At 41.5% G+C, this 20,218-nt stretch overlaps 1 protein-coding gene across 1 annotated transcript in view; it reads right to left on the bottom strand.

Annotated features, from left to right (window-relative positions):
• Positions 1–1,903: 1,903 nt before the first annotated feature.
• Positions 1,904–20,218, bottom strand: part of LOC101697015 (cilia- and flagella-associated protein 337-like) — a 120,593-nt gene continuing 102,278 nt past the window's right edge. Inside the window, 5 exon segments of the mRNA XM_087199478.1 lie at positions 1,904–2,287; positions 15,369–15,466; positions 17,485–17,678; positions 18,685–18,773; positions 19,360–19,399. Coding sequence (XP_087055604.1) covers positions 2,083–2,287; positions 15,369–15,466; positions 17,485–17,678; positions 18,685–18,773; positions 19,360–19,399 — 626 coding nt within the window. The 3' untranslated portion in view covers positions 1,904–2,082.

Raw genomic sequence — 20,218 nt, 5'->3', positions numbered from 1 at the left:
TTCCTGTGGTTTCAAGAGCCCATAAATGTCTCGTTTGGCAAGGTGTGTTTAGTGTGAGTTTCCTCACAGGTACATGTGAGGACTTCCCATGAGCATCCAGGGGTTGGATTCCTGGCGGGCTGGGACAAACAAATTCTGGATAATCCGACAATTTAAACAGGAAGCTGACTGCTGTAAATATACGCCCTTGTTTTTTTTGGGGGGGCGCGTACCAGGGATCGAACTCATGCCCTTGCACTTGTATAGCAGGCGGCGAAACCACTGAGCTAAATCCCTGGCCAGACTGCTGTAAATATAGAGATGTGTTGAGAGTCAGTCACCTGGGCCTGGGTTGTGGGATCCAAACATATGCCTGGTGAGAATCCAGCATCCTTTGCAATGGTGGTCTTCTGATAGGGAAAGAGATCACAGGGGCCTTGGAGTGAGGGAGCAGAAGAATCTGAGCAGTGAAAGGAAAGTAAGTCCTTAAGATTCATAAGTTCCAGTACAAATGGAGGCCCACTATTTAAAGTTAAATGTCAAGTTAGAAAACTGTTCAATAAATATTTTACAGATGCAGAATGTTCTATCCTCCTACCCCGGACACACCATGAGGCCCCAGAAGGCCAGGCCAGTTTGGATAAATTCTTGGAGTCCTCATAGCTCCCTGGAAAATGTGGCAATTCAAGGAGAGTCAGCCCTGGCACACAGCCCCCAAATTGTTCTTTATTCCCACCCCTAGCTTTTTTCTGCACCATGGAGACCTAAATATGCACATGCATGGACACTTCCACCCCAGCCAGTGTCACAGTGCACTCCAGCAAACACCTGCCCTCAGTCACGTCTCAGGGCCTGGATCTGGGAGGAGCCTGAATGGGATCTGGACATGGACTTTGAGCCATCTGGACGTAGGATTGCCAAGTTCCAGATCCTGAACTGTGCTCTAGAAGATCTTACCATGGGTAGATACTCCCCTGAGCCCTGTGAGGACAGCATGGCCAGGGGAGGGGCCCTCTTGCCCAGGTCTAAGGGGGTTACTGGTCATGGGCTGACCTGAGTGGGAAGTGGGTACTGAGAAGTCCTAGACTGGGGAAAGGGCCAGGAGACATCTAGCTTTGCAGTCTTGAACATTTGCACCTCAAGTTTTCCACTTGCAAAAATGACAGCTTTGAGTTAGAGGTAGCAATTTATAGCCCAGTGCCAGGGTTAAAGTTTTGAATTTTGATTTTTTTTTAATGTGTGTAACTTTGGGCAAAATAATCTCTCTGAGAATCAGTGTTCCTGTCTGTAAAATAGGATGTGTTTCTTCCAGGTTGCTGAGAGGGTTCAATGATGTTGGTGGAGTTGAGTGTAGAAAGGGCTCAGTCACTGCAGCTGTGCTATTTTTCCTTTTGAACGACTGTTGCCTCTGAGGCCACTCACTTACAGTCTTAAAATTACTACGGTAGCATGATCTATGGAAAGGAGAAGGCTATTGGCCTCTAACTTTACTCCCAGAGCAGAGATTCAGGAATTCAGGGCAGTTAAGAACACAAGCTCTGGATTCTCCTGTCATTTAATTATTAACTATCATCAAGTCACTTAACATCTTGAAGCCTCAGATTCCCTGTTGGAAAGATGGGATGATAACAGTATCTATTCATAGGGTTGTTATTGGAAATAAATGAGAGCATATATCTAAGCTCTCACGCGAGGCCTACCTGGCCCAAACTCAACTTGCAAAATCATCAGCTATTTTTACCAACAGCCTTACTGTTCTCTCCCACTGCCCTCGGCCCACTTTGAGGCAGATGTTCTCATCGATATTTTGGGCTGTGCAGAGGTGCTTGGGGAGCCAGTAGCTGCTTCCATCTGCTCTGCACTTCCTCCACTCAATGAAATAATGGTTCCTGAGAAAGGAAAACCTCAAATCTGATTTGTTCTCTTAAATTCAAGCTCTAATTGCTTTGAGTAGAAGCCCATGTCAGTTGAAATCATTTCTTGTTTTTTCTTCTGGGGCAAAGGTTAATCTCAGTCAGATCTTTCAATTACGTAGAGAATTTGCCAACCAAAGGAATAAGCAACTGGGACCCTTAGCACTCAGACAAGGGAATTGCCATCGGATCAGGAATCCTGAGTAACTCCACTTTCTTCTCCTTCTTGCACAAGGAAATTTAAGTTCAGCAAGTCAGAGCCAATAATGGACAGATCTGGCTTCTCCCCAAGGGCGGACACGCTGTCAACTTCATGGCACCAGAGGGTCTGGTAGATGCTGGGCCATCCAGGGTCAGATGCTTTCCAGCAAGGCTTGTTCTGTGCTAGCAGCAGCCTGGTGGGAAAGAACCAAGTAAGTGCACAGACTCTTTGAGCACTCTTGGGGCTCATTGCTGGCCCTGCTTAAACTGAAGCCCCTGCATGGAATATCACAGTGTGTTTTCTTTTTTTAAAATTTTTTTAAATTTTAAATTTTTAAAATTAAGTTTATTTATTGGTACATTTTATGATCACAGCGTGTTTTCCATTCCAAAAGCATACACTCTCCTTGCTGATCCCACTGGGTCCTCTGTTACCAGCTCTTTCCTTCCTCCTACTCATTTCTAAATACCTTGGAAAGTCATCTATTTCCACCCTGAAAATTCTTTCCCTTAATAGTTCTGTTCTTGCTGCTACCACTTCCCCCTTCCCCCCAACTAATTCCAACCCCATTGAACTACTCAAAGTTCCCAGAACCCCCATCCTCCCAGCCTAGGAGCTGTGCTTCTTCACGCTCTTCTGCCCATGCACAGTTCAGTAGCATTAATTACATTCATATTGTTGTGCAACCATTACCACTTCCATCTCTTGAATTCATTCATCTCACAAAGCTGACCCTGTAACCCACTAAACAACAATCCCCTGTTCCCCTCTCTCCAGCCCCTACTTTGTCTCTATGAATCTGACTATGCCGAGTACAATAGAATCATGCAGTATTTGTCTTTTTGTGACCAGCTTGCTTCATTTACATAACATTCTTGGGGTTTATCCACATGGTAGTGGCTCTTCTTTCTCTTTAGCTCCCTTTCAAATGGCTACATCTGAGAAGCATTATGATGGCTAAAGGGAGCTGTGGCCAGAAGATGCTACCAAGGTCGACAGGTACTCAGATATGAGAGGTGAACAATAATCCAATCACAAGAAGGCAACTTGAAGGAGCCTATTAGATGGAATCCAGTAACAAAGAGCAAGAAGCAGGATTGCTTCTTGATCCAGGCACTGCTTACAGCCTGGGTCTGGTAAGTAAACCATCTTGGGAAAAGTTCAAATGCCCATGAGGGAAGAAACTGCATGCAGCAGTGGCTGCCTGGTTGCTGACTGATGTTCAACGTAGCAGCCACTCCCCAGTGCCCACCTGTCCTAACTCTCCTTCTGCTGAGAGATGCTCAGTGAATTCGACACAAGAGAGAGCCTCCTCAGACCAGGGCACTCAGGAAAGCATAAGACAGAGAATCACTCAGAGGGCAGTGACTGAGTTAGGACTGGCAACATCTAACAACAAACAGGGACGAAGGGGATAGTCCTGGTTAGGGACCTAGAATCAGGCACTGAGGGATCTGTGAGACAGAATTCCAGGGTCTTGCAGTGGCAGTGACCGATGGGATAGCAGGAGAAAAGGCTCTGGAGCTATGGCAGTCTCTCCTGCTGCCCCCTAAACATCAGTGAGCTCAATGCCTCTGTGGGCTTCCTCCCACCCCTCCCACACACCCGCAAACACCTCTCAACCCTGTGCTCACTGAGCAACTGCCCAGAGCTCCCTCCCTGTGGCCAAACTGCGCCCATGTGAACTCATTCCTGCTGACCCCAGAAATCACTAAAATCCCAGGCCAGATCGAATGTTGGCAAGCAGGAATATTGCTTTGCCCAAGAGTAAAGAGGGCAGAGAAAAGCTGTCAGCAAGGTGTGCAGGAACACAGTTACTCCCACCTATTTCACCACAGGGGACCACAGAAGATGCTGACCAGAGAAAGACAGGGCAGAACTGGGACACACCTGCACATGGGAAGTTGAGGGAGGTGGACTAGGTGGAGCAAATGGAGCCTGCAACCAAATCGCAACTGGGGATCTGTGGTTACCACCTGTTGGCGACCCATCAACATTCCAAGGTCACCAGAGGCTCCCGAGCATGATGCCCTTTCCATGCTTTTTGCGTTTTTTTTCTGGTGTAAATTTTTGATTGGCAGGCTTTGTGTATATGTGTGCATAGCTATAGCTATGTGTGTAAGTGTTCGGCTGTTGCTTGTAAAACATTCCATGCAGCGAAATCACAGGTGCCCACTTCAAAGGTTGTGTTTAAGAATCATCTAACCTGGCTTGACTGGTAGTTCAACAGGTGGATCCAATCTCCCTATCGCTTCTCACCCCTTCCATATATAAGCTCATTTTTATCCTTCTTGTTTCTCCCTTTACACCTCCTCCTCTCAACTCCTCTTCTACGTATGCTTATATTTGTATTTATATTTTCCCTCTTCCTGTCTACCTATTCCTCTTTTATACATAAACTATTAGGGTTAATCTAAATACAGTGTACTATCTTAGCATCTCATATTAGATTTCCCTTCACCAATGATTGTTTTGTAGGGCTTCTCAAATTAGGGGTTCAGTTAGGTCATTAATTGGACTCAAATTCTCTGTATCTTGTTTCACTATCCACTTAAAAATCCCTCCTTTATTCTCTTCTTTTCCCCTTTCACAAGTATCCTCCCCTCTCCCTTCTTTTCTTGTATATAAAACTGCTATAAAAACTTAATTTTTTTCTTTTTGCTTATTTTTAGGGTTTATGTGAGGGGAATATGTTAACGAACAACTGTATGTGAGTGTTAACTATCTTTTCTGTTTCTATGTGTTTTACATTGACCTATCCAGTTCTCTTTTACTACAATCTGTTTCTTAGGTCTTCTAATATAGGGTTTATGCAAACTGATAAATACAATCGCTGTAAAGACGGTTATCTACCAAAAACAGTCTCTCTCGCTTTCCTTCATCTCCTCCACATATACCCCCAACCACCCGACTCTCCCCCCTTTCTAGGTATAAATATTGAAAATTACTTTCTCTCTTTCTTTTGTTTACTTTTGTATCTCTTTAGTCTTTTGGGGGTTTTTTGCATCATCTTCAATCTCCCAGCCTCTTCTCTATTACTAATCCTTTGTAGTCCTGGGTTACTGAAAGAGTGGAAAAACTTTCTAAACTAACTCTAAATTATATATTGATATATGATTGGCTCTTTGCATGTAGATATTGCCAGTAGTTATTCTCTTCTTGCAGTTCAGGGCCAGGAGTCTCTATGATAGCGGCAGAGCTTTCTAGCCCAACTGATCTAAAATATTCAACACAAAAACACAGAAATCATGAGAAAATAAGGCAATAAGATGCTTCAAGTAATTCACAACTCCCCAAAAGCTGATCTCATGGGCACTGAAGAGGAAGAAGTTTCAGGCAAAGAATTTAAAAATCAAATGGTTAAAATGTTTGAAGAGATAAAAGAATAAACAAATATATATATATATACACATACATATATATATATGATGTTCAATGAGCTCCAAGAGGATTACATAAGCAGATAAATGATTTAATAAGATATTCAACAAGCTTAAAAAGGACACAAACAGCTGATTGAATTAAAGAAAACAAGGCAGGATATGAATGACCACTTTAGTAAAGAATTACAGATTATGAAAAAGAATCAAGCAGAACTCCTGGAAATAAAAATTCCAATTCAAAGCCATCCCCATAGCCATGACCAACCAGAAGAAAGAATATCAGGACTTGAGGACAAGAATGATGTAGTAGATCAATCACTCAGTGATACTATAAAAACAATAAGAATTCACCAGAAGTTGACTTAAGAGCTCCTAGATGACTTGAAAGGATTAACTTAAGAATTATAGGAGTCAAAAAATTAAGAAGTAGGGCCGGGGATTTAGCTCAGTGGTTCCGCCGCCTTCCTTGCAAGCTTAAGGACCTGAGCTTTTTTTTTTTTTCTTAAATTCTTTTATTGGTACATTTTAGGTATACAACACATTTACATTTCTCATTGGGACCTGGTACCTTTACATGATGTATCTTGATTCTTATTTTTTCCCTATTCCTAGCCTTTCCTTCACCCCTTCTACCCTTCCCTATTTACAAAGACTTTATTTCCATTTCTTCTAGTTCTCATCATTTTTCCTTTCCCTTCTTTCCTTTCCCCTGCCCCTCCCACTACCCCTACCCCTTTGGATCTTTTCTTCCTATTTTGCATTACCGATTATTCATTCTAATCATTGGTACATTTTAGGTACACAATATAATGACATTCATCATTGGAAATTTGCACCTTTACATAATCTCTCTTGGTTCTTATTTTCCACCCTTGCCCAGCCCTCCCTTCAACCCCTCCATTCTTCCCTATTTACAAAGATTTGGTTCCTATTTTTCCATTTTCTCATATTAATCCCATTCCCTTCTATCTTTTCCCCTAGCCCTCCTACTTCCTTCCCCTTTGCCCCTTTTCTTCCTATTTCACATTACCTATTATACGTTTTAGTTCTTATTTACACTTTCAGTTTCTCACACCAGAGAAACTATTCGGTATTTATACATGTGTGTCCTATTTATTTCACTTAAGAGTATCGCCTCAATGTGCATCCATTTAGCTATAAATATCTCTAATTTCTCATTTTTTATGGCTGAGTAGTACTCCATTTTATAAAAAAAACCAAAACCACATTTTCTTTATCCAGTCTCCAGTTGATGGGCATTTGGGCTGTTTCCAAGTTTTAGCTATCACAAACTGTGCTGCTATGAACATGGGTGCACATATATCACTGTAGTATGCTTCTTTTAATGCTTTGGGGAAGATCCCCAGGAGGGGAATGGCAAGATCAAATGGGACTTCCAGTCCTAGTTCGTTGAGGTATCTCCGTACTGATTTCCACAGTGGTTGCACCAGTCTACACTCCCACCAGCAGTGGAGCAGGGTTCCTCTTTCCCCACAGCCCCACCAGCATTTGTTATTGGTTGATTTCATGATAGCAGCCATTCTTTCTGTAGTGAGGTAGAATCTCAGCATCGTTTTCATTTGCATCTCTCGAATGACCAGTGATGTTGAACATTTTTTCATGTATTTCTTTGCTATTTCTACTTCTTTGTGTGAGAAATGTCTGTTCATTTCAGATGCCCATTTTCAGACTGGGTCTTTAAATTTGGGGGGTCTGATCTTTTTAAGTTCTTTATAGATTCAAGATAGTAGACCTTTGTCTGAGGAAGAGCAGGTGAAGATTTTTTCCCACATTGTGGGCTGTCTCTTCACACTGCTGGTGGTTTTTCTTGCTGTGCGGAAGCTTTTTAATAAGAAGAGATCCCACTTGTTGATTGTTTGTGCTAGTTCATGGGCAACTGAGGTTTTGTTCATAAAATCTTTTCCTACACCAATGAAGGACCTGAGTTTGATCTCTGGTACCAGAAAAAAAAAAAAAAAGAAATGAAAAGAAACTAAGAACTATAGAGCTGGAGAAGGAAAATGAAGGCTTGAAAATCTATTCACCAAAATCATTGCAGAAAACTTTCCAAATCTTCCCAAATCCAGAGATGGAAATGGATACCCCACTAAATGGTGCATTTAGAACCCTAAATAAACATAACCAGAAAAGAACCTCTCCATAACACATAATCAAAATCCCAGAAATCTGGAACAAAGAGAGAATACTAAACGGTATTAGAGAAAAATGTCAAGTAAATTATAAAGTTAAGCCTATAAAATAACAGCAGATTTCTCAATACAAACTTTAAAGGCCAGGAGAGCTTAGAGTGAAGTTTTTCAAGCCTTAAAACAAAACAACTGCCCATCTAAATTAGTATATCCCACAAAATTATCCTTCAAAATTGATGCAGAAACAAAAACCTTCCACAACAAAGAGAATCTAAAGACATTCAGGACCACTAAACCAGCATGAAAGAAATACTTGAGGGAATTCTAAATGGAGACACTGAGGACAACATCACCAAAGAGTCCAAAGTAAAGAGTGTATCTAACTCAGAGAGTAGTTAAACAAAAGGAAAATAGAAAGGGATCAACACTGAATAAATAATCAGTAACTACCAGTCAATAACACTCGTAAATATCTTAATACCTCAATCAAATACGCAGATTGGCAGATTGAATAAAAAAACACAAAACCCAACTAACTAATGCTGCCTCCAAGAGATGAACCTCATGTACAAAGAAACATCTAGATTGAAACATATAGATTGAAAGAATATAGAAAACAATACTTCATGCAACTGGAGTTCTAAAATAAGCAGGGACAGCTGTCCTAACTTCAGACAAAGTGGACTTCCAGCAAAAACTGAACAGAAGAGATAAAGATCATTACATATTGGTAAAGGGAATAATTCAGTAGGAAGAGATAACAATTGTAAATATATATGGACTGAATGTTGGTGCACTCAATTTCATAAAACAAAAACTTCTTGCAATACAGTAAAAGGACAAAGAGACACCAATACAATCATAGTGGATGACTTTAATATCTAACTCTCACAAATAAACAGATTAACCAATTAAGAATGCAACAAAGAAAAAAACTAAGTTGAACTATATCATTGAACTCATGGACTTAACAGATATCTAGGTGTTCCATCTATCAACAGCAGAACACATATTCTCCTCAGCAGCCTGCAGAACTTTCTCCAAAATAAACCATATCTTAGGCCAGAAAGTGTGTTCCTGTACACCAGTAACAAACCTACCAAGAGAGAAATCAGGAAAACAATCCCATTCACAGTAGCTCCAAAAAATTTTAATTCCTAAGCACGAACCTAACCAAGAAGATGAAAGACTTCTATAGTGAAAACTATATTATTCTGAAGTGAGAGATTGACCAGGATATTAGAAAATGGAAAGACATGCCTTGTTCCTGGATAAAACCAATATTGTTAAAATGGGAATATTACCAAAAATAGATTTAATGCAACTACAATTGAAATAACAACATTCTTCTTAGAACAAGAAAAAAAATTCTAAAGTTTATATGGAACTAGAAGAAACTGAGAATAGCCAAAGCAATACTGAGCAAAAAGAGCAAAGTAGAAGATATATAAGGAGAAGAGAGGAAGGGGAAATAAAAAGGATTTTATGTAGATGTACCCCATGATGTAATCATTATGTACTGCAAACAGGTACTAATAAAAATTTTAAAAAATAAATAAAAATACATTAGAGAAAAAAATAAATTTCACAATTATCATGAAGATGATTTGGAAGATAAATCCTCTCATGATCATTAATGATTAATATCATTCAACTATAAATTGTATTGAAATATTTGCTAATGAGTATAGTACAGTATATTTGCATAATATATAAATGGATAAATTTACAAAAAAGGAGCAAAGTGGGAGGCATTACAATCCTAGATTTCATGTATCAGCATGGTGCTGGCCCCAAAACAGACATGTAGAGCAATGGAATAGAATAGAAGGCACAGCAATAGCCCCATATGCATCTTTAGCTATCTGATCTTTGACAAATAGGCTAAACACAAACATTGGAGAAAATAAAGCCTCTTTAACAAATGGTGCTGGGAAAATTGGTTACCCACATGCATATATCTAGACCCATATCTCTCGTCTTGTACAAAAATCAAGTAAAAATGGATCAAAGACCTAGATATAAAAACACAAACACTGAATCTGCTGGAAGATAAAATAGGTAAAATACTTGAGGACAAGAAGTCCTTGAACAGAACACTAATTGCACAAGAAATAATTTCAAGAATCAAAAACTGGGCAGCAAAAGAAGCAATTAGCAGACTGACGAGAAAACTTACAAAATGGGAAGAGTTCTTTTGCTAACTACTTCTCTTATAGAGGATTAATATCTAAAATATTCAAAGAACTCCAAAAATTAGGACCTCAAAAATAAAAGACCCAATCAAAAACTGGACAATTAAAATGAAGAGACGCTTTTCAAAAGAAGAAGTACAAATGGCCAATATGTATGTGAAAAATTGTTCAGCATCTTTGGTCGTTAGAAAAATGCAAGTCAAAATAACAGTGAAATTCCACCTAACTCCAGTGAGAATGGCTATTACCAAGAGACTCTAAAAACAACAAATGCTGGTGAGGATGTGGGGGAAAAGGAACATTTTTACATTCATTGTGGGCATGTAAACCAATACAACCACTATGGATATCAGTATGGAGATTCCTCAAAAAACTAAAAATAGAAATTTCAATTATCCCAGCTCTAGTTCTCCTGGGCATCTTCCCAAAAAGTTAAAGCCAGCATATTATCATGCTACATGCTGTCTTAGTTACTTTTCTTATTTCTGAGACAAAATACCTTACACTCAAGGTTAAAGGAGGAAAGGTTTATTTTGGTTCAAAGTCTGTAGAGGTCTCAATTCATAATCAGCTGGCTCTAAGACAGGGTGGCATGGCAGAGGGGCATTGCAGAACAGGCAGGAGGCAGCAGGAGACAAGCGACAGCCTCAGAAGCAGCAAGTGACAAAATACCCTAGCAGCCCTCTTTCCAACCCTTATATTCTGTCCAGGCTATACATCCTTAGGGCAGGTAGCACTCACACCCAGGGAGGGCCTTTCCATTATCCACTCCTAGAACTATGCTAAACCAGCCAGTGAACTAATTTAGTAATCACACACCATTGATCCCAGCATCACACACTTAATCCCAGAATCATACACTCTAGATCCAGCCACCTATGAAAAGCCCCACCTATGGGCACACGATATTTTGGGAGGACATCTAGACACAAGCGATAACACATGCATATCCATGTATATAGCAGTACAAGTCACAATAGCGAAATTATGGAAACAGTCTATATGCCCATCAACAGATGAATAGGTAAAGAAAAGGTGGTATGCCTACAAAAGGGAGTATTACTCAGCCATAAAAGATAACTGTCATTTGTAGGAAAATGGGTGGATCTTTGACTATAGTGTTAAGTGAAATAAATCAGAGACACAAGGTTAAATATGTGATGGTTTTTCTTTACAGGAAATCCAAAATATAGATAATCTAAAGAGCAAAATAAAGGAGAGATGGTAGAAAATAGGGAGGCAGACTTTTTGGAGATAGGAAAGGGGATCTGGGGATGAGGGAAGAAAGGAAGTTTGGGAGGAAGGGATTAAAACTGATCAAGATATAGTATGCATATATATTAACTCCCCAAAATGAATGAATATAATTATTATATAATTACTATGTGTCACAAACATATAGAAATGAAAAATAAATTGAAAGAAAAAGTGGCCACATGCCACTCATTTCTTAGGTCTCCAAATGAATTCTCTTCCTTCAGAGAGCCTCTTTCTCTATTTTCCTGGCAAATGTTCCCACAATGCTTTCTGCTTCTCATGCAGTAAGAGCCAAGCCCTGAGTGATGGAGCCTGGTGACCCTTCAGCCCTCCATGGAGTGTGAGCTCCTTCAGAGTGGATACTCAGGGTGGAATCCCCCATGTTGTGTCACAGCACAGGGCCTGCCACAGAGTGGTGCTTCACTAGTGTTGCAGAAGGAATGTTGAACAAACTAGCCCTGGAGGTATTCACGGGCAATTTCTAACAAAACCTTGAGACCAAATCTGAATGCTCTGGATCAGGGGGTCTCCAATCCTCAGGTCATGGACCTGACCAGCCTATGGCCTTCTATGAACTGGGCCACACAGCAGGAGATGAGCAGCGGGCAAGGAAGTGAAGCTTCATCTGTATTTATAGACTGAGCTTCGCTTCCTGTCAGATCAGTGGCAACATTAGATTCTCATAGGAACCTGAACAATATTGTGAAGTGTGCATGTGAGGAATTTTGGTTGCATGCTCCTTTGAATCATCCCCAAACCATCCCACCTGCTCCAACAGGATCTTTGAAAAAATTGTCTTCCATGAAACCATCCCTGGTGCCCACAAGGCTGGGCACTGCTGCTGTAGATCTATTGGGGTGTGAGATATATTTAATCATGCTTTCTGGCACCCTGGTTTGTCTCTCTGGCCCTGTTGTCCATCTGCTCCTGAGTTTCTCTGGTCTGCCTTGCCGTATTTGCATGGAGGTATTGTATACCCTCTTTGCTCCATGCACATCCACTTGAGTCATCCATTGGCCTTCCTGGCACCATGTCTCTAGAGATGACTTCCAGTCTGCCTCTCTATGCCTCACTTCTCCCTGCACAGCCTGGGGGGCACCCACTAAAAGATCCCTAGCCTTGTCTGTTTAATTTGACCCCAGTCAACATGGATCTCAGTAATTTAACACTAGCACCACCATTTGGGCTTGTGCTTTGCAGGCAGATACTTCAGTCCACAATAATCTGCTAGTTGTCCACAGCTTCTATTTGTTTGGAGCAGGTGTAATCTATGCCCTTTTCTTTCTGTGCTCGTATAAAAACCCTTCTCTGAGACATGGTCTTTTCACTGAAGGGTAGCAGAAATAGCAGTGGGACCAGCTCTTTTTTTTTCACTACCACAGGTTTGACTTTGGGGAAATCACATGCCCTCCCCTAGCCTCAGTTTCCTTATCTGTAAAGATAACAAACAGGAACGTCTCCAAAGATGTTGTAAGAACTGGATAAAGCAGTCATTTAATTCTCTACCTAAGTGTGGGAAACCTTCCCAGGTGGAAGATCCTCAACATTTCTTTTGATGATGAATAAGGCATGGGCTGTTTCAAAAGCATGTTTAAGAAAATGTAGGGGAGGTATCTTGTAATATAAACGCAAGTAGACTAAAGACAGAGCTACTGCCTTCCTCCTTCTCTTGGCATCTCTCTTTGTCCTTGGTCCTATAGCCAAGCTGTCAGAGAGAGCTTGATTTTATTTCTGGGGAATCCCTATTGCTTTAAGGACCCCTGTAGGAGATATCTCCTAGCTGAATTGATGATTTACTGATTTTTTTTTTTGTCAGTGCCCTGCAAATGCCCACAGTACTCCAAACACTCATATCTGGCAGGCGGCTACAGTATCCTATATACTTCTGCCTAATGTTTGAAGGGTAGTTGTATGTTCAATAATAATCAGCTGTGTTTGTTCTCAATCTAATTATACCAGTTGTGCATTTTATTGTGATTGTAAAAGTTTATTTAAACAAAATGCAAAATGATGAAATTAATATGAAAATAATGAAACCAAACCTTTGTGAAGGCTAAGATGAATACTTTGAAAATACTAGTTGAAGGGTGATACTGAACTGAGATAGGTGACATGTGAAAGCCCGGGGAAAATGATTTAAAAATCTAGAAGGACACTGCACTCACTGCTTTGGAAATACGCCTATGTCCTCACTCTCTTTATAAAAATGGACATCGAGGGCTGGGGATTTAGCTCAGTGGTTCTGGCACCTGCTTCGCAAGCACAAGGACCCAAGTTTGATCCCCGGTACCCAAAAAAAAAAAGAATTTGGAAATTGAAAATCATATATAATGCATTATAGAAGACAGTGCTGAACATCAGAAGATTGGCGAATGAATATCCATTTTATGCTGAAAATTGAAATAAAATGTTTATAAATGTGTGTATCATTTTTTAGTGGTTCCTTCCCCTAAAAGATATATATTTATAAATTAACCCCATACCATTGGTCTTGATTTAGTTATAAGAGGGTTTTCGCTGTCCCTGGCTGATATATTCTAAGCAGACAGACCCACTTCCACCTCTTTTTTCCACTACTTGCCTCTCTCAGTTCATAATCCAATCCTTTGCCTCTTAACAAAGTCCTGGAGAATAAAAAACAGTTCTGTGTTCAGGGACTACTTTCTTTACACTTTTCTACGTTGTCTCTACTTGGAGTCATACTGCATCTTATTTGGTTGCCTCCTGCTGTATTTGCTATGCATGCTGCTTAGAAGCCTTTCCCACCTCACACCCTGAAGTGGTGTAAGTTCTCAAAGGAGAGAGGCAATTACAGCCAAAACGGGTACTGTGAAGGCATTTAAAGAATGTTGCTCATTCTGCAGTAGCTGACATGGCTAACAACACCAATAAAGATGCTAATCTTTAACCTCAGAAGCAGACAGAGAAGGCTCTCCCTCCCTTTCCAGTCTCTTAAGACCAACACACCATCATTATCACCATCTCACTGGATTCAATATGCACCTGGGAGATGTCCAGGTACATAAACAGGAAGTTTAAATGGCTTAGCCAAGGTCAAAGACAAATCTGTGGCTATAAGCCAACTCCATTTCATTTTCTAACAAGCCAACTTTTCTCCCAACCAAACTTTAGATTCATGACTCTCAGACATTTTCTCACATGATACATATGGTATGATAGATGGTGTTTCTATGTGAAATGCCCTCTGATTCTGATGACATTTGAAATATTTAAATTTTTGATCTATGGGGACAGAGCCTGCAAGTTATCCACCAAAAATTGTTTCTTGCCTTCCTTCCTTGGTCAGAGAACTCCCAGCTTCTCTTGCAACTAGATGTGGCTGTGTGACTGAGTGCTGGCCAATGATATGTGAGCAGAAGTGAGCAGAAAGTCCTAGAAAATTTCATAAGGGATGCTGATCCAGCTGAAAGGAGGACCCTTTTACCCTGGACCCTATTCTGTAGGCCCCTGTTTGCGGTTCCTGCAGTGCAAGTGGAAGGCAGGAGTCCTCTGTAGCTGTCTATAGCATTTAGTGACTGTGAAGATGGAGGTGAAGAGCTAAGATAATGAGGCAGACACAGAAAGGGACTTGAGCTCTTGATAAGAGAGCCAATGCACCAATGAGTTGGGAGGTAGGAGTGGTGTCATTTTACATGTGCCCATGACCTAGATCCAAATGCTATGACAAGAGGAGGAGTAAGTGTCACTGAAGGGGCTGTTTCTTTGGGTCCATTGGTCATTGGGACCCAAGAAAGCCAGTTGGGGCACGGGGAACAGAATATCTCACAGACCTGGAGGGAGAGGTCCTCATTTACCCTGTCTCTGTCTAGCACCTGCCATGTCCTAGTGCATGAGGACCTGAGGCACCATGAGGCCTTTGAATACTCCAGGTTTGTATAGTTTTGGGGGCCTCAGGGCCTTCCCCTGCCCTGTGTCCTCAGGAGGTCAGCAAGGCTGTGGGAGAGACCTTGGGGCCTTCCTGCCTCAAGCAGTGCTAAGGGCAACAACATCAACTATGTAGCTCAAAGCAGAGTTGAGTGTGGTTCTTGACCATGTGCGCTGGCTGGAGGAAACTGAGGTGCCCAGGGTGTCCCAGATCATTTAGGTAGAACATCTGACTATGAGACTTGAGTTGTGACCTCAGTTGTACACTCAGGCTGGAGAACTTAGAAACAAGAGATACAAGCAGGTGACATATACAGGTGACAGGATGTCCAGAAAGGCTGTGTTATTTCAGGAGGAACCAATCCCCCACATTGGCCCCACCTGGCTGCTTCTTTCAGACTGACCTGCCATCGGGAAATTCAGACCATCGGCTTATTTCTTCTTTCTTCTCAACTTCAAGGATGAAATTTTCTGGAGAGCAAAGGTTAGAGGTCTTTCCAGGCTAGAAGAGAAAGGAACAGATAAGGATGGGAATCCATAAGCACACTGACATCAGGCAGGGAATAAGGACTGCCTATTAGTTACATGGGTTTTCTGTGTTAGAACAAAGTTCAAGCTGACTGAATCAGTTTGATAACACGAGCATTTTCCCCTGAGCTTTGACTTGATTTTCCAGCTACCAGCTCATATGTGATATTTTCCAGGTGAATGCTTTTCTGCAACCAGTCAACTTATTTTCTCTGTGGTTGAGTCTGATCTGCTGGCATCCTGGAAGAATCACTACTGACATCCAGAATCCAATCAATGCATTCAATTTCTGTGAAACAGACATTCAGAGAAACATACAAGCTTTAAAGCTGGAATGAAAACTTAGAGATGATAAAAACCCACCTATCATTTTATAGCTCAACAGAAGTGAGTGTTAGGAGAGGTTACATAGCTAATTAAGGTAAACTTGAGTGTGGAACCCGGGAAACCCTAACTCACAGTGATGAAATATTTTATTCTGCAATTTTACATCTGGATTCTCTTTGAATGGGTCAGATATACTAATAAAGGCTCAGGTTTCTGTTTTCTGTGTAGCTTTATTGGAAGAAATTTAAACATTTCTGAGGTACTTGCAGTCAAATTGGGCAGAATAATAAGCACAGATTCACCCTATGGTTTCTTTACACAGATCAAGGTCACCCATGAAGACTTTGCTCACCCTTTTTGAAGCATCTTATAAATTATAGTATTCCCCACTCCTTCTCCATTCCTTCTTCCTCTTCTTCACCCCTCCTGCTTTCTCTCCTCCTCCTCCCACCTCACCTTCCTAAGCTTCCTCCTCCTCCCTGCATTTGCACTTGCAGTCTGACGCCTTAGAGTGTAACATTCAACTGGTCTTTTTATCTCCATCAGCACATTTTCTATGTTATTCTTTCCCTCCGTCTTCCCACTTCTCCCGGAGATTTTGTTCTCCAAATTAAGGAACTATCAGAATTAATGAACAGGGGCCGGGGGAATTTAGCTCAGTGGTTCTAGCACTTGCCTCAAAAGCCCAAGTTCCCAAGTTCAGTCCCCGGTACCAAAAAAAAAAAAAAAAAAAGAAAAGAACAGAATTAATGAACACATTTGTTCTCTCTATATGAAACGCATACTGAAATTATTGCATTTCTAAATCAGCCACATGTTCTGAATCTCCTGAGAGTTACCATAGTTGATGCTGCTTGATAACCTTGGGAACAAGATCACAGAGATGCAGGAGGTTTGGATGAGAGGAGCTTTTCCCGATCTGTGTTTGCCTGATTCTTTCATTTTCTATTTTGAACACATGCAGGTCTCTAAGCCAGAGGCAGTGACTAGGTTACACTGTGTGATCAGTATTCTATAAGGCTGCCAAGGAAAAACCTAAGACACATGATTTTGCTGGCAGAGCAGGTGTTCTGCTTTGAGTTGTAACATAGCTGGTGAGCAATAGCTCATGAAATGACCTTCTTTTCAATTCTCTAAAGGGCAAGCATTTCTTGGGAATCCATATATTTCATGGAGTTCTAAATCAACACTGTGTTGACAAGGGCCCTCTCCAAATCTCTTGCTCTGACTTTGACTTTCACAGACTTGGGCATTAATCTGATCACTTTTTCCTTTCAGACTGCAAGTTTAAATGCATCACTGAGCAGTGAGTGTGTGCTGCAGGCTGAATGTGCAGGGCCTGTCCTTCTCAGACAGAGGTTGAATGTGGTTGCTGAGTCTCCTGGTATTCCAAGGCTGGGTACAACTGCCTTTTTGTTGGTCAGAATGAGGAAAATGCTGCTGAGCTCCTACCATCCCACGAGGTGAACCAATGCCCTCATGGTCCTGATTAGTAACATGAGCTTGAGATGCAGGGAATCCATGTTATTCCTGCACTGACTGGGCTCTCTGGATCATGCTTTGACTGGATCATGCTTTGACTTGCTCAGGCTATGGTTCCATTCCACACTCATCGCCTGGAAGCTACAAGTGAAACACGGATGAATTGGATGCGCCAGCACCAACCTCAGCCCAGGGCTTCTCCTCCATCACATCATCCTGCTCCTCCCTTCCTGCTGTGTACCCAGTAGGAGTATCTCCTTCCAGAGCAGGGTGAGTAGTCATGCTCTGGGGATCTGTCAGAATTTCATAGGAGACTCTTGGGTGATTCCAGGATGAAGGAGTAAAAATATCCCAGGGGCTACTCTGCCCAAAGGTTCCTGGAAGAATAGAGACAAAGTAATAAATAATATGCATACAATGGAAGGTAACCTGTCTTCTAATCAGAACAAAACTTACTCCTAACACGACTAGTCTACTTGACCCTAGTGATGTTGCTTTAATCAGGCTAAGTTGTGTCCCTAGAGTTCCATAAGAAACAATTTCAGGAAAGTGCCCCTGGAGACTGAAGCCTAGAATGCTCCCCACAAAATGTATCAAGGTGTTCATAAGCTACTCAATAATATAAGAACTTGCAGAATAAATTCAAAATAGTTCCAGACCTACTTCAAGAAACATAAGCTACAGGACAAGATAACCTACTGCAGCAGGTCTACAGTCCCTCTGAGCAGGAGGTCAGACTATTCTGGTTACTCTGGCCATACATACCAGGCCTTTGCCCATTGCACAGCTCCCCCAACCAGTTCTGAATTGTCTCTACCAAGACAAGATCCTCATGATTGGAGAATTCCTTACCAGACTCACTGCCCCAGTCCCACCGAGTTTTCTTAAGTTCAAATGTCTTTGACTTTGCTAATTTTGGGAGAAAATAAGCCAACTTTATGCTATGGACTGAATTATGTCTCCTCATTTGTATGCTGAAGCCCTAACCTCCAGTGTGACTGTATTTGGAAATAAGGTCAATAAGGAAGTAACTGAGATTAAATAAGGTTGTAAGAGCAGGGCCCTGATCCAGTAGGATTATTGTTATTATAATAAGAGACACCAGAGAGCTCTCTATCTATCCATCAGGTGTGGACATAAAAAAGTGGCTGTTTATGTCCAGGGAGAGAGGCCTCACCAGGTCCAATCTGCTGGGACCCTCACCTTGGATTCCTAGCCTCCAGAACAGAGAAAAAATATCTGTTCATTAAGCTGACCAATCTATAGTATTTTGTTATGGCATCCTGAGCAGGCTAACACAGGTTACTTCAGAGAAGTCATGGCTCAATGGAGGCCAGATCTTTGGCCCTTAACTGGGGCTGAGGGGAGGCCAAGTGCCTCTACCTATGTCTGCTCCATCCCTGGTCCACAGGCGCACTGTCCGATTGAGGGAAGATCACAGCAGAATATTTTCTTCCTCTATCAGCTCCAAACTAATGAGGTAAAAGGAGAAAAGAGAATCCTCAAGTCTGCCACCACATGAAAGAGACATTAGATCAATATGTCAGTGCTAGTGTAACTTAGGTTGGAACACAGAAACCAGGTCCATCTCCTGAATTCTACTGGAAACCGTTTTCCCCACCTCCTGCCACACCACACTCCCTCCAAATGCCCCAATTCCAGCCCCAAACATCAAGCTAGATATACCGGAAACCACCTTGTGGGTGATCAGTCTGAGCAGAAGATCACGAAGCTGAGAAGAACAATCTAGCAAGAGTTCAGGTATCTCCCTTGGCATTGACTCCTTTCAACCCCAGCAAAATATTTTAAACCTACTAAGCTTAAAAAGCTGTGCTAAAACACCAGTTCAATTCAAGGAAAACAATAATCCATTTTTAAGAAAAAATGAAGATTTAAAATCTGTTCCTTTAGTACAGGTCTTGCTTTCATCAAGAGCGTAAATGAAATGCCATTTTCCTCTTTTGACCAATTCAGAGGGCTTTTGAGAGAACTGATTTTGAAGAAAAATTCTTTTCACCCTTTAACAAATACTTGAACAATAAAAATAATGGTACTTACGATGTCACCATGCTGACATGGGCCCTCCAGAAGGTCACATCTAAATTGAAAGAAAGCACTTCTGAATAGGATGGGGAGTTAGCACACGTGGTGACATGGGACCATTCCTGCAGGACATGTGTGCCCTGGATGTGCGTCCAGCAGGCAGTGCCACAGGTCATGCAGCATTAGTTTCATAAGTGATCACTGAATGCCCGCCAGGCCCCAGATCAGGTCTAAAGGCATAGGAAATGGGAGCTGTGCAAGATAGGGACTGCAATGATTCTCTTCAGTGCTTAGGGTCTGGTAAGCAGGAAGAGAACGCAAGTAGCCCAAAATGATTTTTAAAATAGTCTCATAAAAACTGCACCTCTTGTTATAGTTTGTATCTTGACCCAGCTTGGTCCAAAGACCCATGTGTTAAAAGCTTGGTCTTTAATGTCATGCTGTTGGGAGGTGGTGGGAGATTTGAGAGGCGAAGCTTTCTGGGGGGTATTAGGTCTGTGGGGACTGTAGTTTTGAAGGGGATTTTGGGACCCTAGTTTTAGTCTGTCTGTCTGTCTCTTTCCTCCCTCCCTCCCTCCCTCCCTCTCTCCATCTGTCCCTCCCTTCTTTGCCATGAGATGAATGGCTTTGCTCTACCACACGTTTCTGCCACGATACGCTGCCGCAGGCCCACAGCAACAGGGTCGATTGAACTGAAAGCTCCAAAATTGTGAGCCAAAATAAACCTTTTCTCTTTACTGGTTGATCATCTCAGGTATTATAGTAACAGCAAGTGGATTCACATACTCCTAGTAGCTAGAATAAAAACAAATACATAGCACACCATTTTCATTTTTAAGTTCTGATTTCTTTGCTATTTAAACTTCTTCTATGA

Source organism: Heterocephalus glaber, unplaced genomic scaffold (assembly GCF_053883595.1).
Source record: "Heterocephalus glaber isolate CG9 unplaced genomic scaffold, H.glaber_assembly_v1.0 deba00001720, whole genome shotgun sequence".
Classification (NCBI taxonomy): Eukaryota; Metazoa; Chordata; class Mammalia; order Rodentia; family Bathyergidae; genus Heterocephalus; species Heterocephalus glaber.
This window is presented reverse-complemented; position numbering and strand designations above follow the sequence as displayed.